Here is a 22,142-nt window from a genome sequence, read left to right on the forward strand (position 1 = left end):
ATACAGTATATATATATAAAAAACAGTAATTATATTGAAACCATTGAAATGTGACTGAAATGTAATATTCCTTGTTTTAGTCTGACTTGTGAAGACCTGCAAAACATTATTTCCTTTGTTAGCTAACAAAAATACCCACAACAAAGTTCAGGAACTTAAATATTTCAGGAACTGTGTGTTCCTAACTTCAGATAAAGGTGAGGGACATATGGCAGCTGAATATCCCAGTGAAACAAACCCCAGAAATGCGTCTGCTGAGAACGGCCCGTTTCCCGTTACGTCATGTGGCCTCTGACTGATCTACGATAAGTGGTGACTCAGACATGTGCCAGATGTGACTGTCCAACGGATTAAAGGTTTATGAGGATTAAAACTGTCCATCCAAAGCCATCCAACCTCCTGCCCTCCAGCACAACGAAGACCAACCATTTAAGACAAGTCAAACGTCCCCTCCTGGCCTAAGGAGAGGTGAACCCCACGTAATGGTGGTGCTTGTTCGTTTTGGCCCGGGGCATTTAAGGAGACGGAGTTTAATAACCAGATTTGTGATTTTATTTCTCAGAAACTAAACTCAGTGTTGAAATCCAGATTATTTGATTGAATAACTGTGATACAGCCGGTGAAATCAAAGCAAAACAAATTTAATCTCATTATATTTCTGTTGATGTAACATCCCAGCTGCAGTTTAACCATGTCTTCAGTTTTTTATTTTATTTAAAGGGTATGTTGTCTAACCTGGGAAAATTATGTAGTTTCACTTAATGGCTTTATCTCATTTGAGTGGTAATAAACTGGATCTGGAATTACAAAATAAAAAAGTTGGCTTATTATTTCCATTTAAAGATAAAAAGAAATCTCCAAGGTCAGAGGTAAATGTAGTGTCCAATACATATAAAAGTGGTAAAACAGTGACATCTAGTGGCTGTTTTAGAAAACTGCACTTTAAAAAAAAATAGGTTCATAGTTCATTTTCAGTCACAGCTGTAAGAAAGTAATTGTAAGGAAATAATCAATTGGCTAATGTATAAAAAAATAAAACTTGCTGTTTTGGAGAGCCTTTATATTTGCTCTGATATAAACCCTCAAAAAGGATTTATTAGTAACTAACAAATCTAATTTTTTAGTTGCCGAAAAGGACGAACAAGTTGGAAAAACAGCAAATAAATAAAATTTAGATAAGCATTTCTAACTGGGGTATAAATATTTATTTTCATTTAAAGATAATTATCTAAAAATGTATTTCACCAGATTGTTAGAATCAAATTTAATCGACTAAAATGTTTAAAAACTAAAATTGTATTTTAGTTAAATGAAGCTGGAACTTACAATTTATATAATTTCACTTCAAATAAACTAATGAGACTGCTGAAAAAAGCAATACAATTTTATAAGTTAAAGATTCAAATGGAAATAATTTATGACCTAGTGTAGAAATGTTGACATATTTGAGCCTTCAGGATCTAAAATCAAAATCAGATGCAAAGTTTTTTTAAGAACAGATTTAAAAACAAATCTTTTGAACGAGGCATCAATTTTCGGACAGATTTTATTCATACAAAAACATCTGGAGGTGGCCAACAGTGCGAAAACCACAGGACTTATTTACAAGTGTGTTATCTACAAAAAAAGAACTTTAAATTTGGTTTCCCGTCCAAGACTGGAAGAGAAAATGTAAGAACAGACCAAGAAGTGCTGGAATTTAAACCGGGTGACATCAGGACTTCAACCAGCCGCTGAATCTTTTCTCAGAGAGAAAAACAGCCGACCGCTCTTCTTTCAGAGCCGACAACCAGAAGAGTCCTTCAGTCACTCAGGATGAGTCCCAGCCCTCAGTTTCTCTCTTTTTACTGTGATGAAGACGACTTAGGAAGCCTCTTCGTCGATCTTCGGGGCCAGGTAGTACTTGATGTGTCCCATATCGGCGATCTTATACTCGACCACTGAGGAAACAGGAAGGAAGTCACGTTTGGACCAAGAACGAAACACTTACTGATGCGATTAATCAAAGTAATGATGATTAACTGATTACTGAAATAATCGTCAGGTACTTTAGCAATTGATTAACTGCGAGTTGGGTACATTTACTCAATTACATTTACTTGAGTAACTTTTTCCTTTCACTTATTTTATTATGAAGTATCGCTACTCTTGAGAAAAATTCTATTTTTGCTACTTATCTGAATTATTGTCATTTTTAAAATACCAAAATTTCCACTTAACTTCATATTTTGGTCCTCAGACTAAAACTATACTCCGCAAATGGCATAGTTTCAGTTTCACCCTGTTCAAATTCTGTAAAAACTCCTATAAAAAACATTTTGCTATTCAGTTATTAATTGGCTTAAAAAAAAAAAAAACAGGTCATGGTATTTATGTAAGAAGATGCAGAAAGGGTTGAGCTTTTCACATGTTAGAAGTAATTTTCTATTTGCAGAAAAATGTTTTGCTACAAATGATTAAATGTAAATTAAAGTAAAAGCTGTGTTACTGCATTTTAGAAAATAAAATATTTGTTTTTGTAAAAAACAAACAAAAAAAGGAATTATTTGTATGTTTTATGCATTTATTATGTTTTAGAAAATCAGATCATATAGTTAAATAAAAAAACAGCGAAATGTGCCTTTTTTAAATTAATAAAATATTCATGACTATTCAATAATAATACAAAATATCTTTTTATCTTTTAATATTTTAAAGTATTAAGCATCAGGCCATTTGAATCATGTTACATTTACATTTATTGTGTCTCAATGTAAAGCTTCCTGTCTGGAAAAAGAGCCAACTCATCACTGTAACCAATCTGCATAAAATTATAAATAAAGCTGATTGACTGATTGACTTACCGAGGGGAATGTCAGCAGACATACTGAGGGTGACGGTTTTGGACAGCGGTGTGGCCTTTGTGAAGAAGTTCAGGTAATTCAGGGCAAAGATCAGCTGGACCGGCTCATTCATCTCAATTGTGACCTTGATAAGGGGGGGAAAAAAAAAGACAATAAATTAGATTTAATAAACTACACCAAACCAAACTGATCTGAATAAAGCCATGTATTTGTCGACACTCACAGCCTCATCCTCTTTGTCCACATTGCTGGTCTGGGACAGCTTGATGTTTCCGGTACCCAGCTCTCCGGAGGCAGAGAACTTCACGCCGTCCTTGGCGCAGGAGATCATGACGGCGTCGCCGATCTGGGACAGGTCGCGGCAGATACGGGCAAACTCTCCAGAGGGCATCTTCACCACACAGCTGTACTCCTGCTCCTGTGGGGGGGAACGTCATAAAATTAAAATTATTTTTATTGAGAATAAACCCCTTAAACAAATCTTAAAGCATTAAAATATGTAAAAAAAAAAAAAATCTAATTAGGCCTGCAATTAATTATTTTAGCAATCGATTAGTCAAAAAATAAATAAATAAAGATTTTTTAATCCAACCACTTTTTTTTTTTTTTTACAATATTAGAAATACATCAAAAGATGCACAAAAATAATTTAATAAATATTTTCTTGCCTAAAATGCAACAACAGCATTCCTTTAGTAAATCTAAACTGGTTAAAAAAAAAAACACCACTTAAGGAGTTCTGGCTAAACCATATTTATAGATAAATGTGTTGTTTTTCTCATCTTGAAGGCAAAATCTAAATATTTTTGCACAGGTTTCACTTAATGCTCTGAACATGTTTTTTTTTTCCAGTTAATGGTAATTTTTTAAAATCAAAACATTCAAGTTAATGTAGTCAATTAGTTGATTATTTCAATTGTTTGAGTCCTAATTCCAGTATTAATCTGTATATTAGTTACTTACTGGAATACCAAGCTGCTCAACATCCAAGTCCATCAGCTTCATCTCATAATCTGAGACTTTCTCCTGATCTGCAAAAATTACAAGAGGCAACAACATCCTAATTAACTTTGACATTGTCTTTATTTCCTCTTTTGATGACTAAGAGGAGAAAAAGCAACATAATTAGTACAATTACACAATCTTATATACCAGTAAACACTTACTGAGGGTTTCGAAAACGAGAGCCAGCGTGTCTGCGTTGTCTTCTGCTCTGAGGGTGATGATGTCCTCGTTTCCTGCACACTTCAGGATCTTTGACATACTAAGAGAAAGATGAGACGGTAAAGTTTAGGATGGTAAAAACCAAAACGGGTTAAAACTACAAGATCAGAACAGTTAAGATCCGTTGATAAGAGCAACAATTAAAGTTGGAAGTAATAACATTCTTGTAAATCAATTTTCACATACAAGAAAGAAACTGCTATATATTTTATTTATTAAGCTGCATTCTCTCATAAAATGCGTCTTGTTATAATTCAGCCATTACTATAAGTGGTTATATGTGAATAAAAATATTTGTTGATCGCTGTATTTTAACTCCAAAAGACCAAAGGAAAGTGACGGAATTGAGTTACAAGCGGTAGTGACGTAAGCGGAAGTACAAATTCCCGGGTTTAACAATTCCCGCCAACCCACCCGGCGAACAATTTCGCGCTCAACAGAGAGTGCTGTGCATCATCCATAACTGCATCTAAACGTGTTTTTGACGCAAAATTCACGATTTGTCTTGAATAAATAAAATACACAAACTGCTTGAAAATGTTATTTTTATGAGTGCAGCAGGGAAACATGCCCGGGCAAATCCACCAAGATGGCTTCCGTCTTTGTGAAATTAACACTACGCAATTACTTACCCTAAGACAACAAATTAATATCGATGTTTAATATTAAAACGTGTTAATAAAGTTGGCCTCACCTGCTGAGGTTGACCCCCATCGCCAAGTTTCTGTCGCAGCGGTAAGAGTCGAAGCCATCATGCCGCAGGGTGAGCTGCACCAGGGAGACGTGCGACGAGTCCATGCTCTGGAGGGAGATGCCGGACGAGCTGACATCCCAACAGGCCTCTGTGATCAAGTCTTTCAGCGCCTCCAGAACCTTCTTCAGGATGGAGCCCTGGACCAAGCGAGCCTCGAACATGTTTGCTGTAGAGTATTTACGTCTGCGTAGACCGAAGAGAAAAACGTAATTTTCCGCCTTAAAGCTCCGTGGAGACAGAAGCTGGAGCGTAGAGTTATAACTAAGCGGGAGGGAAAGAAAACTCCTCTAGCTGTTCAGTCTTTGTCTTGCTCGCTAACTCTGACGCAGCACACGCGACACCGACAGCAGGACGAGAAGTTTGAGCTGTAAGCGCGCGCTAACGGGAGTTTTATAATTCTCATACTACGTCATTTCCGTGCGTCTGTACGTACCGCCCAACCGCTAAAGAATGCAAACAGATTCCAGCCATATTGAAGAGGGCACCTAATACATTTAACTGGAAGCAAGAAGTCGGTAATAACTTCTTACGTTTGCTCAATTTCATTTATACGAATAAAGTTTCTGTAATAAATAACATTTAGGAGTAGCTTTGCCACACCATACCTTTTCACTTTTTCTTCAGTAATATTAATTATGAGGTAATGCTAATCTTGAGTAACATTTCTGCATACTCTACCAACTGCGAGTTTTAGGAACACTAAATTCATAAATCGATTTAAATATATTTAAATTAATATTTAAAACATTTTAATAAAACATTTTTATCAGACGATGTTCTAAAAGAAAATTAATTTAATTTGGATTTTATTACACCGGAACTGACGTTATTGTCTATGCTCACTCTCATTGGGCTAGGAAAGAATTCGCCCGTTTCCTGGACAACGAAATGCTAAACAGCCGAAAGAAGGAATGCAACTAGCTTAACTTCGGAAAGTTCACAGCAAGTTCACAGATAAAACTCGTTTTAGTTACGGTTTTTCGTGTAGTCAAGTGGAAAAGAAGTTAGGAGACCTGGGACATACAAAAAACTGCAAACATGGTAACTTTTTGTAGTCAGATCATTTAAACTGTGCGCGGGCTTTGTTGGTTATTTTAATGTATTTAATGTTTGTTGTAAATGCTTTGGCGTCTGTCTTTTCGTTTTATTAAAACAGAGTCGTCACGGGATGGCGAGGTACCACCATTTACTGCAGGTGGAAAATAACAGGAAAGATGAGGTCAAGCGGCTATACCGGGAAAAGGGGCTGAAGGCCGGTCTGAATGTGGAGGAGACCGTCGACAGGAGGAGGCACATACGGCAAATGCAACAGCAGCTCAAGGAGCGGCAGATAGAGGAGGCTCTAATCAAGGTTGGAGTCAACTTTAGTCTTCCTAAAGTTCAGCCATGTTTCTGTAGTCTAACTTGAATATAGTCGCCAAAAATAAAATAAAAAAATCTAAAAGTTTTTATAAAGTATTTTATAAGCGATAAATCAGTTTTTAAATTGATCGAGTCACATGTAACGAATGCGCAGCGTGACAACACATTTTGCTAAGCAACTGAAAGACGTGTACATTAAAATTGTAATTTGATTCCATATTTATTTTTGAATTAGAATCAGAATTAATTTTATTGCCATTGCGCACAAAGAAAGCACAACTTAATTTAAAAGATAACTCTCGAAGGCAAGTCAAATAATTGAATAAAATAAATAAATTTTGGCTACTTGCATGAGTTTTTTTTAAAGTTAGCTTTTGATTACTTTATGGATATGCTAAAATGATTTGTGCAAGACAATAAAAAGCTTGTTATGAAACAACTGTATGACCAGCTGCTAAGCAGACAGGAAACTGACTGGCTGATGGCTGGAGGATGCATGGAAACAACTGCATCCCCAGGATAACAGGGTGGCTTATTTACAGCTGCATGGGAAATACTGCTGTGTTTTTGTTTTTGACTGTGTCTCTAAAATCCACCGGACACATAAAAGGCCCTGACAGTTAACATCTTTCTGTTTTATTCTAAAATCTAAACATGGTTAAAACATGGAAGAGGTTTTCTGCAAGCCACGGATTTCCTTGGGTAAAACTCAGGATTGACAAAAATACATAAAAATGTAGTTGATGGAAATACCTGTGAACTCAACAATTGTTATAACATTTATAGAAATCTAAACATTTCTGACATAAAGTGTTATTTTCCTTTAGTAAAACAAGCTTCACAGGGGAGCATACAAAGGTAAATGTTTATGAAACAAGACTGGAAATTTTTTGTTGCATGAAATATTATCTTTAATCAGCAAATTCAGAACTTTTTCTCACTTTCTTTTATAAAAGAGAAGTCACAAATGACGGAAAATTCTTTCAAAAATGATCTTTTATGTCATCTCTTTTGTGAGTATTAATAATTTTTATTTAACTACGAGAATATGGTCATAATATTAGCTGAATAAAGACAATTTTACCAGAAGAACATCTTAAAATTATGAGAAAAAAGTTTTAATGAGAAAAAGCTTGTTATTTTATGTATTGAAATTCTCAAAATTACTACTTCATCCTCCTAATATTATGGCTTCATTATGGTATTATTTATTCAAGAAATTGAAGCTGTAAAACAAAGATGGCTGCTGTGGGTGTGCTGACATCATTTTGAAAGAAAATGAGAGCAAAGGTGACCAAAGAAATTCAGATTTCAAGTCCAAAAATTAAGTCTTCAAAAAACAAAACTTTTGATAAAATTTGATGAATCACCCACCCAACATAAAGCATGAAATATTCACATATACTGAACTGACTGCTTCACAATTTTCACAAAAAAACTTATATGCAAACTTTCATGACATTCGGATTCAGGGCAACAAAATAAAATGATCTGGAGATGGAAATCCAACCATTGCTTTAAAAACAGTTTTGCATTACCTCTGCTCTCCCTAATGCAGATTATTGCTGATTAAATAATTGCTGACCCTCTAGGCCGAGGAGGAAAGAATAAACAGGGAAAAACAGCGGGATCAGGAGGAGAGAATATCTAAAGAGTTGGCCCGCATCGCCCACGAGAAGCAAAAAGATGAGAAAATGAGGCAGCAGGTTAGAGCAAACAGGTACGCTCTCTTTATTACTTCCACACTTGGTTTCATGTGTAACCGGAGTTATTAATTACAGTAACATTGTTTTTTCCTCCTTTAATGTTTAGCCTGGAGATCAGGGAGCTGGAGTCCAAGCTGCTGGCTGCGTATGTGAGCAAGGAGAGAGATGCTCAGCTGGCTGAGCGGGAAGCGATGAGACGTCAGAACGCTGTGGGTGCCGCCTTCGATAGTTCAGTCAGATTCCAGACGTTTTCTGTCTCGTGAAAGTTGAGATTCTTTAAAATACGCTCAGTTAAAGTTAGGGCTGGACAATATGGCTGAAAAACATATCACGATATAAGAGTTTCATATCAGCCAATATCTATAATTATTGATTAGTTTGTTGCTTTAAATATCTGAAGTAGTGCCACTGTTTTTTCTTTACGCTGTTTTTTGTTTCTAAGCTGTTATGAGGGACGCTGGCAAAACCTTAAACTGCTGCTGCACAAGTTACTCCGCAGGTTGTTGCTAGGTAACAAAAGAGTGTGTGAGTTGCTAGGAAACCAAAGAGTGAGTGATGCTACAAACCATGCTGAACTGTCCATGAGAGGCTGAGCAGCTAAAGCCTTTCCTCTACCTACATCTCCCAGAATTCTGTGCGGTTCTGGATCAGAGTTCAAATTATTGAACATATTTTCTAACCCAATCTATACTGTAATTGATTTATTGTCCAGCCATAGTTACAGTTATTTAGTTTTGTCTTTGCATGACATCTCACAGAAGAAAAATCGTTCTTAATCAATACTGATCAATACCGGAGCTTACTGTGAAGTCATGTGTTTCCTATGACTTGATAGCTGGTTCAGGCAGAGTTGGCTGAAGCAATGAAGAAAGAACGTGAAGAAGCAGCCGCTGAGCTCCAGAAGCAGGAGGAGAAACACCATCAGGAGATGGCTCAGCACAAGAAAGAGCTGGATGGGCAGGTCATGGAGAGGGAGATCAAGAAACAGGAGGCCTACGAGCAGTTCCTCAAGGAGAAGCTCATGGTGGACGAGATCATCAGGAAAATATACGAGGAGGATCAGATGTGAGTCTGAAATTCACTCTGCACATTTTTATTCTTGTACTCATTTTTAGTCTCAACTGCTTCTAAAAACAGCCATTTTTTTTTAGCAATAAGTAAATGTGTTTTAGTGTATGGAAAATGAGACGTTTTAAAAACCTCCCGATTACTGAGTAACGCTGCACCGTTACCTAGCAACCCCAGCAGAGCCCAGCCCTGTTACCTAGCAACCCCAGCGGAACTCCAGAGTGTTTAGTCAGCTGGTTTTACCGCTTCATGTAAATGGTTGTTTTTTTTTCTTAATTACCATTCAGAAAAGATGTTTGTATAATTGAGCCTCTGTTTGAAGCCATTTTCTTTGAGTTGGGGTTGTGGCCAGCAGCAGCTTATTTAGATTGTCTGGGAATAATTTAGTGTAAAAAAAAATGTAATATTGTTTTTTTTATACTGATAGACCTAACCAGTTCAAGAAACTATAATAGGTCCACTTTAATAAATTAGATATTTATCCAAGACCTGGTTAAGAATTCATATAAAACATTTTGTTATATCATTTCTATGAAGTGTTTTTGGTTTGTTGAAATGAAATGTTTCCGTCAAAGGGAGAGACAGCTAAAGCTGGAGAAGGTCCAAGCTACCAAGCAGGAAATTGAGGAGTTCAAACAGGAGCAGGCAAAATGGAAGCGCCTGGAGAAGGAGAAGATCGAGGCGGAAAACAGACGCATCATGGAGTTCAAGAAGCAGCAGCAGGATGCGGAAGAGTCCAGAAAGATTCGGATGAAAGAACGGGAAGAAGCAAAGCAGCAGATCCAGAAAATGGTTACAAAAAAGCTTTTCTACCTGTTGATATTATTAATGTCCATTAATTTATGGAAAACACCTTTACCTGCTGTTCCCATCTGATCTCCAGATGTGTGAGAAGATGGAAAAGGACAAGAAGCAGCGTGAAGACTTCGAAAGCGTCCGTCAGGAGCTTTACATGGCCGAACAAGAGGAGGCAGAGAGAAAGAAAGACATTGTGAGAATCAAGCAGAAAACAAACTTTTCTTGAGCTCAGCCGTCGTGTTAAATATATTATTAATCCGCTCTGTTAGGAAGCGATGGAAAAGAGGATCAGGCAGAAGCTGATGATACAGCAGAGCTTCCAGGAGCACAAGGCCTTCAGAGAGATACAGAAGCAGCGTCAGAAAAAGGAGGACCAGGCCTTCAGGGAGACCATGATGGCCAAGTTCGCTGAGGACGATCGGATCGAGCAGATGAACGCCCGGAAGCGGCGCATGAAGCAGCTGGAGCACAGACACGAGGTGGAGAAGCTGATAGAGGACAAGAGACGACAGCGGGAGGCTGAAGAGGTACGAATCACAACCTGTCAGTTACATCAGTACCAAGACATGATGACAGCAGAGAGAACCTTCCTGCTGGTCTGACTGAAGAACAACAACAATGTGCCGTGTTTTATTAGAAAGTAGAGACATTTTAAAACCATTTTCTATCTCACCAGGAACTGGAAGCTAGAGCCAGAGCAGCTGAGCAGCAAGAAGAGGCGGCGATTAAACGGCTCATAGAAGAAGAAAGGCTGAAGCTCCTGAAGCAACATGCACTAAAACTCATTGGAAACTTTCCCAAGGTCTGTAAGAGAGAATCTGAAAAGTACAACACATATAAGAGACATTGTAGATATAAAAACAGAGGAGTAAATTTCTACCAAATACTGAAAATTTGAGATGAATCTCAGAAATTTTCTAGAAAAAACAAGGAAATTTCTGAGCTCCAACAGTTGAAAATTTGCAAGAAATCTTTTTTTGATTATTCTGAGAAATTCTTTGCAGAAATATAAAGACATTTCTGAGCTCCCAAATTCTGGAGTTTTAAGTAAAACAAAAATTTAATTTTCAGAAATTTCTGAGATTTATGTCAAAATTTTAAGATTTTTTTTTTTTTTTTTGCAGATTTACTGTTTTTTCCTATCTACATTGGCTTTCATACCCCATCATCACAGATGTTATTTAGAGCGTGTGTGTATAAAAACATCAGTAAACTGTGGCTGTGTCTGTTTGCAGGACTTTCTCCGTAAAGATGACCTCGAACACTTCGACGAAGATTTCAGGAGGAATTTTGAAACTCGTCTTGCTGATGAACCTTTGATGACAGACTGAGGAGTTTATCCTTCGCTTGGCCACTAGGGGGCGGTTTGATGCTGCTGTAAATGTGTTGTAGATTGTTTTTTTTTATTTCTCTGCACAAAACACATGTTTGTTCAAATTGTTTAGAAGCTTACTTATTAAAATGTGCTTGCAGCATTGTCTTTAATTAATTTCATTTTGATTTATGAACTTACTGAACATGTATAGATCTATTTTGTTTTCAAACTTCATCAAATTGTCAAACTACAGATTTTTTCCACACAGATGAACTCCTTAAATTAAACTACGTTAGCCTTTACTAGTTGATAACGTCGAGTTGCTTCTTCAAACCCTCATTTTATTTTCAGAAAGTCTTTTCATCAGTCTACATGAAGTTTTGGTTGTTGATTTATAAAATAATTGTGAATTTAAGACCTGCATCTAATCTCTTGTAATGCAAATCAAATGAGGTTTATGCATTATTTTGTGCTCTGGCATCATAAAATGGGAGTTTGGCTTGTTAACACTTCACCAAAACAATATAAAAATATTCATAGAAGAGTGACGATAGTTTGTATTTACTGTACTAAGTCAATATTTTGATGGTAAGTTTGTGACAGCTTTATGAAGCCATGTGTTCGTTTTGGCAGCTCAACATGATTGCAGTGGATTTTATTTGAAGGGAATTGAAGAAACGATTTAACTCTAAAACCATTTATGATATGAATTGTTTTTCAACTTCACATTTATGCTCCACTTTGAATTTGTTCACCACAAAACATTAAAGTTTGTAGTTGTGACGTGACATGGAGCATGAATACATTTACAAGGCGCTGTGTGTGTTAGTAGGGCTGGACATTCATCACAGCATTTAAAGCTTTAAGAATTTTGATTTATTGTTATTAATGTCAGTTATTGATGAAAAATAAAAAAACTGGAATTATATTTTTGCTTTTTCTATCCACTTTTTGTTCCAGAGTAATTCTGTGACTTAAAAAATGTAAATATATTTAATTATATATCTTATAATTGATATATATATATATGATTTTAATATAATTAAACATATTTTAAAAATCTGTATATGAGTGTGATATTGTAATTAAAATATGACCAAATATATAATTTCAAAAATTGTTTAAAAAATGTATGTGATATTGTAATTTAAATGTCTGAATATGTTAATTTCTAAAATCTAATTAAATTATAAAAAAATATGTTCATGAGTATATTGTAATTTAAATATGACCTAATAAATCAGTTATTTTGAAAATATTAAATATATTTAATTATATATTTTGAATACAGAATTTTGAAAATATAATTAAATATATATATTTTAAAGGTAATAATATATATATAAGTGTGATGTCATGTGGGTTGTTGTAAGTAATTTGAATATGAAACTCCAGGATGAAAATTTCAGTTGAGAATGTTTTTCAAGAATATTTGTGTTGCTATAAATGCTGTACCATGCAGTCAATTTATTAACTAAAAAATAAGTAATAGTTTGTAAAACAAATCTTTACCTCAAAATATTGTGATAAAATGTGTGAGGACAAACGTTTCCAACAATTCATATAAAATATACCAACATCATACCACAGTTTTACTAGAACCATAAATGTTCTGGTACCTACTTTTTAAAAAAAAAAAAAAATAGTCATCTGATTTCTATTCAACATTTCATCTGTTTGAAGAAAAAACACAAATATGAGACACACATATCGGTGTAACCGTGAACCCCCACTTCTTTATTGAGTAACGAGCAAAACTTGGTTTCATAAATGTCTAAATTTAAGCCCTGAGAGTTTGCTGATTCAGGCCACTTTGCAGGTTTCTTCCACCCATGATTCAGAACGGAAGAAAGTTAGAAACAGTCAGAAAGATGAACCTGAGGTTTTTTCACAAGATTCAATTTGAAGAAAATGATAGATTAGGTGCGTTTCATAGAGGTTTGAGAAGGTATGTGTGTTTCTTTTTTAAATCAATATATTTTTTTAGAGGCCGTCTTGAAAGATGTAGTTGGCTGCCATGGCAACAATGGGGGCTCCCGTGGGGACTCCGGGGAAAGGACCACTGGAGCCAGCGATGTCAACGTGGGAGTAGGGCAGAGGCGCGTCCGAGTCGACTCCATGCTGCGGAGACATTCAAACAGAGGTCAGCGGTTCTGATCCAATGAGCGGCAGACGCGTAAGCGTTGGGTTTTTCTAACGACCTTGTCGAGGCCCGAGGTCATGATGAGGAAGGCCGCAGGGGTCTGATGTCCTCGCGGTGTGGCGGAGGACGGGAGGTTGTTGCTCTGCAGGATGTCCTCGTACTCAGACGGGCCCTTGTGGAACTCGTAGTCCTCCCGTCTGATGTTGGAAATCTCAAACACGTCACCCAGCACATCTCCAGCTGCAGGAACGACGGGCGAGCTCACGTCACAAAGAGCTGCAAACACTCAACCTCACGCAGAAACTTTCATTTTACCATCTTAATATAGTCCCAACAGTGACACCTTGTGGGCAACTAGATCTATTGCAGGTAAAAAGGACAAATTAAGGATTGTAAGCAGCAAAAATTCAGAATTATTTACGAATAAAGATGCACAAATTAAATTTTTTCACTTCCGATATCTGAGATTTAGTATCGGCTGATACCGATACGTTAAATCAACTCTGAACACATTAACTCAATTTAATCATATTTTCAAATTACTGATATTTATTGATACTCTCGAAAAAAAAGTGGAGAAAAAAAATAAAAATGCGATCATAATGTCATCATAGTTATTACTTTTACTTTTTAAAATTTAACATAAATAATCATTTATAATAGCGATAAATCCTTTTTTTTATTATAAGAATATTTTCACAATAAATGATACAAGCCAAACTTGGTACCTTTAAATCAAAATTTTCTCTGGACTCATTTAGAGATTTATTCATAAATTAACATATTTCCATGTCCATGCTTGTTATTATGTTAGTTTTTTTATTCTATATATAAATAAACTATTAAATTACATAAGTATTTAAATTGCGTCAAACTCATGTACATATAATTATTAATGATTCTCTAAAACATACTTTGTATCGCTTATGGTGATGCTGTCTTGAGTAATTAACACTTCGGATGAAGTAGTTTGTGGACAAATAAGCAATTTCTCATTGAGGATCAATGAAGAAAATTCTATTGTATTGTATAAATGTCCTCTCCTATCAGTGAGTCACAGTTAGCCTCACCTTTCTGCCACTGAGCGGCGTTCCCGTTGCGGTGGGCCGGCCCGTTGTCCATGATGATCTGCAACGATAATATTTGTAATGAGGAAAAGCGTAAACACTTTAGGTTTGCATTTTTCGGAGAACTCACAGAATAGTTTGATCCCATGGCTCTAATGGCGTGACCGGTCAGAGTCGCAATCGTGAAGATATGCGGGGAAACTTCCTGCGCCGCCTGCAGAGACGAACCGTCACATTTAGAGGAGATGCCTCAGAGGAAACGACAGATCTGTGGGAGGGTTAATGCAGCGCTTCCAACCTTCTCCTTCATCTCACAGAGCAGGTCCACCATCACCATGCGGCCTTCTGCGTCCGTGTTTCCCACCCGGACTCTGCGACCGGCGCGGGAGACCACCAGCTCGTCTGCAACGTAGCAGTCTGAGAAAACACACAGGAAGGTGGCAGGTGAGACCAGGATGTGTCTTTTATCATTATACAGCAGTGGAGGAATGAAGAGGTCAACACTCACCTGAACCCACACTGTTCCTCACCATGGTCATCGCACCGAACACTTTCAGATGTCTCGGCTTCAGGTGGGCTAAAATCTAAACGAGGTTAGATCTACATCAAACAGAATCTGAATGGTGAATTGGACTGAATATTTCAGTCCAATTTACTTTTTCTAAGTCATGCCTCAATTATTATTATTATTATTTACAAATGCAAAAAAATTCAAGACACAGTCAATCGCAACATCTCAATTAACAGACTTTATAGTTTGGAGAGAAGCTCTAGTGTCCAGATAAACCACAGAATCTAATGATCTAACATGGGGGTCCCCAGGGCTCTGCTTTGGGCCCACTTCTGTTTTGTAATCAAAGATATATCTATATGGATAGATGGATTGATAATTAGTTGATTATATAAAGTGAATTGACTTCTTATACAAGATCTTCTTCTTCAAACTACTCCTTATGATTGAAAATGTTTGTTTATGTCAACATGTAACATGTTCATTTTGAACTGTAAATGAATTAAATAAATAAATAATAATAAAGAATTAACAACATGTATTCACTCACTTGGACAGATCATTAATATATATTACAATGTCTTCAATCAGTTTTAGGAAGATAATATACAGCTGCTCTGATCCATATTTGAAACTGTCTGAATATTTTAGAGCTTGAAAGAAACAATTTAAAAAAAGAAGAACTCACTAGAACTGAAAATAAAGAAGACCCAAGTGTCTGATAATGTCCCACAGGGAAGCTTAAAAAAATCAAACAAACTGGACACCTAAATATGTGTCTAATCAATAATTCCTGCTTTTTTTCCCTACCAATTCTCACAACTCATTTTAAAAGCAGCAAAGAACATTCACATTCAAGCATCCTTCTCCTAAACAAATATTTTAATATTCATACACTTATTTGTTGTCTTTTCTATCATGTCTCTCAGGCTCGTTGGTTTCTCCTAATCGCGCTTAGCTGTGATTATCTGACCTGTGGATTGATTTACTTACTTCTGCTCAGGTGAGATGTTGGAAAACTGATTATTTACCTGGAAGAATCCAGCAACAGCAGCAGCTCCACACTTGTCTCTGTGCATCCCGGCCATGATGCCTCCAGCCTTGATGTCTGCTCCTCCTGTGTCGTAGGTGATGCCCTGCAAACAGAGAACAAGACGAGGACATTACAAGTAGTAGTACTATTTTTATTTATCCCTCCATTACAGATCAGCAAACATTTCAAACTCTTACCTTTCCAACCAACATGAGCGTCTTCTGGATCGGTCCCTCTCCACAGTACTGCAGCTTGATGACTCTCGCCTGATGACGAGGTACATCTGGAGAGGTTTTAGGTTTTTAATAGCATTGATTAGATCTGTAGGAAATCTGTGTTGGAAAGAAAAGTTTCCGTCTTACTGTTAGCGCAGCGGTTCACTGCAGCCAGACACGGATACTCGCTCTCCAGAGTTTTCACGCTGCTCAGCACTTCCACCTGGAAACACACAAACCAGGTCAGCCTGAAGATCCGGCCGTTTCTGCGTTTGAACCATTTATACTTTCATTAGTTTTATTGAAATTTTATGGAACAGACTAATTTAACTGGAAGGTAAATGAGAAATAGTTTTCAAAATGTTTAAAACATTTACTGTAAAACCCATAAATAAAACCCAAATGCTATCAGTCATTTTGTTCTTGCAGTGCAGCACTTTAATGCAACTTGTTTGTTGCAAAGACTTCTTTATTGTATTATAAACCAATAAACATTTAACATTTTACACAGTTTCATCTGTTTTGCAGAGAAGAACTTCAATCTTTAGATGTTTGAAGCTGGTAGAGACCCTGAACGTTTTGCAGCTGTAATTGAATAGAAAAAGTAAACACCCCAGGAGTTAGTTGGTACAAATGCACACCACACTAAAGAGTTTTGTAATAATAAAAAGTTCAGTAACTATTCCTCTACTTTAAAATTATGCCCCAATTGTGTTGGTCTGCAGGATAAAATCACATTTAAAACATGGGAATTATGCATTTTCCAGGCACATAAAGCCATTTTATAGCACAATTAAACACAGGAGGGCAGAGTATCCAAACATTGCAGTCAAGTAAGAGCATCACTACTTAAACATATTTTTATCCAAGTAGCCATCCCAAAAAATTCACTCAAGTATAGTATAGTAAAAATATATACATCTGCAATCAAGTAACTAAGTTACCTTCAGTAATAAAAATGCTGCATACATCAAACATGACTGAAAAGAAATTTGGTGATAACATGGCAAGACTTTTTCTTTTGTTTTGTTTAGCATGTCTGCAGGACTCGTCCCTACCTCCACAGGGCTGTTCTTGAACAGTTCCTGGACATATTCGGCCACGCGAGGAGCCGCCATGCGTTCAGGGTCAGAGCCGCCGATGTCGCGGTAGGCCAGTCTGAGGAGACAAAACCAAACAGCTGCTGGGTTTTCAACAACAGAACCTGACAAAACGGGTGAAACGAAGCGTCTGACCCACCTTCCGCTCTCCAGAGCGTTGGCCAGCTCCACCAGCCGGCGCCCCTCGGCCTCCTGCGCCGCCCACAGCCCCAGAACGCACACCTTGTGGACCGACGACTTGATGTTTGCCTCTCGCACTTCCAGGGGCTTTCAAGGTAAGAAAACTTGTTACTAAAAGTGATGTCAGAGCTCAAATACTGCATTATAATTTTTACATACATGAATCCAAATATAAAATATAATTTGCGACATATTTGTAAATTTACAAAACATCAAGCTAAAAACAAGTTTTTTTAAATGTCTGAATTAAATTATTTAATGATTAAAGATGAAAATATTTCCTGATAACAAGAGTAAATAACTTCAAATCGTATCCATTTGGCTTTAGATTGTTTCTTTCTGTTTAGTGATTTGTATACAAGAAGTGAAATATTTTTATAGATTGTAATGATTAATGAAGGGGTAGTTTAGTTTAGCGGTGGGCGATATGAACTTTAAAATTTAGCGTGATATTGTGAAAATGATAAAAAAATATTACTTCTTGTTGTAGGTAACTCTATGGCTGTGACTGCATGGCACAGCATTCGCAGCAACATTAACAAATACTGTTTTTGAAAAACATTCCCATTTGAAACAGACTTCTTCAGGATGCTACTTTAAAAAATTATATCAATAAACTGCACACAGTAACTTAATTTAATTATATTTTTGATGTGGAATAAATAGTGGTGAAAATATAAGAGTAACATTTCCGATAATTAAACTTTATTGTGACAACGATAAATCAAAATTCTTATGGTAAGAAATCTTTCATGATAAAAGATAGGATAAATGCTCGCTCCTTCTCCTGCCTGTACCTTTTCAGGCAAGTTGTTTAAATTGTTGCAGTGTTTTAAGAACGGATAAAAAATTTATTTGACGATGATATAATGCATATAGGACAATTTTAGTTTTGCTCAACTACAGTTTTCAAACCAAACATGCGTAAAGTTATTGCAAGCATTTCTTTATGACCACATTCCCTGGTGTTGATCCGGCTGTTATGGGCGGTGAAATGTTTTGACGTACCAGCCTCTGATGAAAGATTGGTAAACGTGCAGCAAACTAATTGAGTATGAGGGCCGCACTGGGTCAACTCGAGGAATCTCAACTGTCCGACGCTTGTTTCAACTTTTAGACGCGTCCTTTGTCCTAAATGCTGAATCTGCCTCACTAGCATGCAGTCAAGCTCTACAGATATTTATATCTATATCTACCATTGTAGATAGAAAAAAAACATATGCGGAGTAAATTAAGATACGATAAAGGCAGCAGATCTTTTGCTGCCAAAAATCTCAGAAACTTTGAGAAATGTTCTGGAAATAACTTGGAAATTTCCGAATGTTAAAAGTTGGAAATTTTCTTAGTTTCAAAAGCGTAAAATCTGACATTTCCAAGCTCAAAAACTACATCTACCCAACAGAACAACTGCCAGTGAGCAAATAACCAATCTATTTAGCACCTTGACGGCAGTCTGCACCATTTTGTCCTGCTCAGTGAGCACACATTAACTTTTTCTCATTCCAACGTTGCATGCCTTCGGTTCTCTGTCCCATCATGTCAGACTGTGATCGATCTCATGTTTTCATAGCCTTCCCATTTTGTTTGCATGCCAACTTTTACACCCATCTACCAGGGAACCGTCAACATTTACTGACAAGGTCAGTGATGGATTTCTTTGTTGAGTGAGTTTTATAGCATTCATCACTTTTTATATTGACAGGTGTCTAATTGATGGCTAATCAAGCAAGTGAAACAGCTTGAACAACTTGTTTTAAATGCTACAGGTGTTTTTCCACCAAAAACGTGGGAAAAAAACAAGGGATCCCAAAAGTTTTATCATTCGTTCTGTCTGGAAAAATGACTAAACTATCTTTAATTTCCAGAAGAGTCTTTAGTTTCTCACCATGTAGAGAGCATGGAGGGCACCGAGTGCAGCCGCCAAGGCGTTCTCCTTATAGTCCTTGTGGGGGGGGCAAACCAGCAGGGGGCGCTGCATGCCAGCTTTCAAGGCACTGCAAAGGAGACAATGACGATGATGGATAAAATGAAACATGGAGGAGAGGCCGGTGAGATGCTGTTAACTGACCGTTTGATGCCTTTGACCGCGGCGTCACTGAAACGTCTGACGTCATCGTAGTCCCGGTTCACTGGGCCGGTAGAGGCAAATATCAGACGGTTCCCGGGAAGACTGGGAACCTTGATGAGCACCACCTCATCCCCCAAACCGCTGTCCACCTAGAGGTCACACAGAACAGCAGCAAGTCTGATAATGAGCCGTCTAACAAAAGAAATTATATCTCTCTCATTTTTCACATTTTATTTCAGACTTAAACTGGAGTGTAGATTCTTTGTAGGGATGCAGCGCATACTGGAAGACATTTTAATAATCCAAACTAAATAAACAATTTACCTAGATCAACAAATAAATGCAAGTTCCACCAGTTCTGTCAGGAGAAATGAGTCAAAACTAAAAGGTTTGACCTGTCGCAGATTTTAGAGGACAATGATCACTGACGGCAGCAGCATTTCCATTACAAAATGTGTCCAAAACTTTATCAATATCCTGCTAATGTGAATAAACAAAATAAAAAAAAAAAAACACTCAGCTTTACAATTGCAATATTTCCAATACATAAGAAATGCAATGAAACTAGAATTATACATCAATAAGTTTGTTCACACAATAAGTCATTAAAAACAAACTTTGCCACTTCCTGTCATCTTGTGACTTGTGTGATGCAAAAAAAAAAAAAAAAAAAAAAAACGTTTCCATTGCAGTTTTGCAAAATAAACCAATTTCAGTAAAGCCAAAACCAAACCTCATCCTAGCACAGACGTGGGCAACTCCAGGCCTCGAGGGCCGTCCCTGCAAGTTTTAGATGCATCTCTATTTCAACACACCTGAGTCAAATAATGAGGTCATTAGCAGGACTCTGGAGAACCTGACTGCACTTAGGAGGTGATTCAGCTGTTGGATTCAAGTGTGTTGGATCAGGGAGACAACTAAGAGTTGCCGGACACCGGCCCTGGAGGACCAGGATTGCCCACCCCTGTCCTAGCGCCAAAACATTTTATTGAAAAACTAGTTTTCCAAAACTGCCATGTTTCCATTAAGCAAATTTATTTTTATTATATGATTATTGGAAATGCAGCTACTGAACTCAAGGAAAGCTACAAAAAGATATCTAATAAATATTCTCACCAAGTCTTCTGGCATTTATCAACTAGAAATAATTTAGGTAATTCTGACTAACCTGAAATTTTGTCTGATTTAACTTCAAAGTGAGGGAAAAATGTGTATGTGTCTTTTTATTTGGTATATGCAAAGTTTTGGTTTCAACGTTACACAAATGGTAAATATGCTAAATACCTGGGACCATTGTGTTGTACTAATAATGCAGAAGAAAAATTAAACCTCCACAAACCAATGATGTGGCAGCTTGACTTTATAAGCCAGTGGGGATGCAAGTGCAGACACTTACAGAGCTGTAATCCTGCAGAGGGGCTTTCAGGCTCTCCAGCTCAGCGGGGAGAGCGTCATGGCTCTGGGTCACCAAGATGATGCCATCAAAACTATAAAAACAAAACAAAACCCCCCGCCCCAATAAAATCAGCATTAAATTCTGTCTGAAACAGACAGAATACGTGGAGCAGGACACTTCCAGATACTCACTTCTGGTTTTTGAGGTCGGCGGTCCACTCAGTGGGCTGGACGCTGGACAGAGAAACAGAGTGTGATGTCAGCAACACAACATAACTAGATAACTAAGACAGAGTGAAGCAACAAGTCTGGTTTAAAATATGGCTTAATGATAACAGCAAGAAGAAAAAAACTGTAGGACCTTTGAAACCTGCAGCTAAAAAAGAGAGAAAGGAACCGATAAGACTCAAGAGGATAACAACGTATTTTTCTTGTTGCGACCTGCGAAGTAGGACAATAGAAAAACAAAATCTCTGCATCCAACACTTATTTTATTTCTTTGCACACTTTATAGGCTGCAATCACCTCCTTTTGTAGAAGACTGCAACTTTAAATCTGATGACAAATCAACTTTATGTAACACCAAACAGAAGGTTTTATTATCATATGACATACAGGAAGAGAAACTAAAACTGTCATGTATGCAGTTGTGAAGCCTTTTAAAGGAAACTTAATCCAAATTAGTTTAAATCCCAAAAGCAGAATATAAGTGTCAAATTTCCCCAAACAAAACGGTCAAAAACAGCCTCTTTAATATTAGCAATAAATAAATAAATACATAGGTAAAATAAATAAGTCTAAAGAAAGCAAGGTAATTAATTGTGTAAAAATAAAGTCTAACAAAAAGCCACACGTTTTGCAGTTGCTACATGGAAAAGCAGCTCAAAACAAGAATCAATGCGAGAGGTGATACTTAAAACCGGACAAGAATCAGATCTGATGAATAAAAGCTTTAACTCCACCTGGTGCACATTGTTGCCGTCCTTCTCCTGCAGCCTTGGAGGTGAAAGAGACAACAGTCACCAGTTATCTGCAGCTCCTTATGCGAACCGCTTCCTCTCTTGATCACATGACCGGTGATGCCTTCACGGACTCAAACGAGTCCACCGTTTGAAAAACATCGTCGATTTTAAAATAAACATTGAGTCATCACAGTTCTGTATCTAATCTGAATATAAAAAGGTAATATGTGCTATATTTTTCTGTAAAAATAAGTGTTTTCAAATCAGTTTGCCCATAAATTAGCTAGAGGCGGGAAACTTCCGTTAGAGGGCTTGCTGGGTAATGTAGTTTTATGTATTTCTTGACTAAACGCACACAGAATATTACTGATATTTAAAATAACACAGACTGATTTATC

The 22,142-nt window shown here is 37.0% G+C and overlaps 3 protein-coding genes across 5 annotated transcripts; 1 reads left to right on the top strand and 2 right to left on the bottom strand.

Annotated features, from left to right (window-relative positions):
- Window positions 1-1,528: 1,528 nt before the first annotated feature.
- pcna (proliferating cell nuclear antigen) lies at window positions 1,529-5,176 on the bottom strand. The gene is made up of 6 exons (XM_028034453.1): window positions 4,762-5,176; window positions 4,010-4,107; window positions 3,807-3,874; window positions 3,067-3,261; window positions 2,844-2,967; window positions 1,529-1,940 (listed from the first exon to the last, which is right to left on the bottom strand). Exons 1-6 carry the CDS (start codon window positions 4,980-4,982, stop codon window positions 1,864-1,866), a joined length of 783 nt encoding a protein of 260 aa, XP_027890254.1. The 5' UTR covers window positions 4,983-5,176; the 3' UTR covers window positions 1,529-1,863.
- A 44-nt stretch (window positions 5,177-5,220) lies between these two features.
- On the top strand, window positions 5,221-11,998 carry mns1 (meiosis-specific nuclear structural 1). Of its 3 annotated transcripts, XM_028034451.1 has the most exons (11): window positions 5,221-5,336; window positions 5,679-5,862; window positions 5,978-6,172; window positions 7,776-7,903; window positions 7,996-8,098; window positions 8,725-8,954; window positions 9,533-9,749; window positions 9,841-9,948; window positions 10,025-10,282; window positions 10,432-10,557; window positions 10,991-11,998. In XM_028034451.1, the coding sequence occupies exons 2-11, from the start codon at window positions 5,860-5,862 to the stop codon at window positions 11,084-11,086; spliced, it is 1,464 nt and encodes a 487-aa protein (XP_027890252.1). In that variant the 5' UTR covers window positions 5,221-5,336; window positions 5,679-5,859; the 3' UTR covers window positions 11,087-11,998. The 3 variants fall into 3 exon arrangements, with proteins under 3 accessions (XP_027890252.1, XP_027890253.1, XP_027890251.1); XM_028034452.1 differs by lacking the exon at window positions 5,679-5,862 and having other exon boundaries at window positions 5,243-5,336; XM_028034450.1 differs by lacking the exon at window positions 5,221-5,336 and having other exon boundaries at window positions 5,615-5,862.
- A 780-nt stretch (window positions 11,999-12,778) lies between these two features.
- Window positions 12,779-21,875, bottom strand: LOC114154672 (putative aminopeptidase W07G4.4). The gene is made up of 16 exons (XM_028033989.1): window positions 21,745-21,875; window positions 20,975-21,016; window positions 20,784-20,874; window positions 19,388-19,536; window positions 19,205-19,313; window positions 17,279-17,406; window positions 17,098-17,197; window positions 16,187-16,262; window positions 16,022-16,107; window positions 15,823-15,927; window positions 14,789-14,864; window positions 14,579-14,697; window positions 14,411-14,494; window positions 14,284-14,341; window positions 13,272-13,453; window positions 12,779-13,191 (listed from the first exon to the last, which is right to left on the bottom strand). Exons 1-16 carry the CDS (start codon window positions 21,753-21,755, stop codon window positions 13,054-13,056), a joined length of 1,554 nt encoding a protein of 517 aa, XP_027889790.1. The 5' UTR covers window positions 21,756-21,875; the 3' UTR covers window positions 12,779-13,053.
- Window positions 21,876-22,142: the final 267 nt, after the last annotated feature.

The sequence above is a fragment of the Xiphophorus couchianus genome, chromosome 12 (genome assembly GCF_001444195.1).
Source record: "Xiphophorus couchianus chromosome 12, X_couchianus-1.0, whole genome shotgun sequence".
Classification (NCBI taxonomy): domain Eukaryota; kingdom Metazoa; phylum Chordata; class Actinopteri; order Cyprinodontiformes; family Poeciliidae; genus Xiphophorus; species Xiphophorus couchianus.

Excerpts from the sequence above, each read along its gene's own strand:
- pcna (XM_028034453.1), bottom strand. The coding sequence starts at position 4,982 with ATGTTCGAGGCTCGCTTGGTCCAGGGCTCCATCCTGAAGAAGGTTCTG. Across the intron at positions 3,262-3,806 it reads TTGAGCAGCTTGGTATTCCA|GAGCAGGAGTACAGCTGTGT; the intron begins GTAAGTAACTAA and ends TCCCCCCCACAG. Across the intron at positions 1,941-2,843 it reads GTCTGCTGACATTCCCCTCG|TGGTCGAGTATAAGATCGCC; the intron begins GTAAGTCAATCA and ends CTGTTTCCTCAG.
- mns1 (XM_028034451.1), top strand. Across the intron at positions 8,099-8,724 it reads CGATGAGACGTCAGAACGCT|CTGGTTCAGGCAGAGTTGGC; the intron begins GTGGGTGCCGCC and ends ATGACTTGATAG. Across the intron at positions 10,558-10,990 it reads TCATTGGAAACTTTCCCAAG|GACTTTCTCCGTAAAGATGA; the intron begins GTCTGTAAGAGA and ends GTCTGTTTGCAG.
- LOC114154672 (XM_028033989.1), bottom strand. Across the intron at positions 17,407-19,204 it reads CCCTCCATGCTCTCTACATG|CCCCTGGAAGTGCGAGAGGC; the intron begins GTGAGAAACTAA and ends TTACCTTGAAAG. Across the intron at positions 14,698-14,788 it reads GAGGAACAGTGTGGGTTCAG|ACTGCTACGTTGCAGACGAG; the intron begins GTGAGTGTTGAC and ends GTGTTTTCTCAG.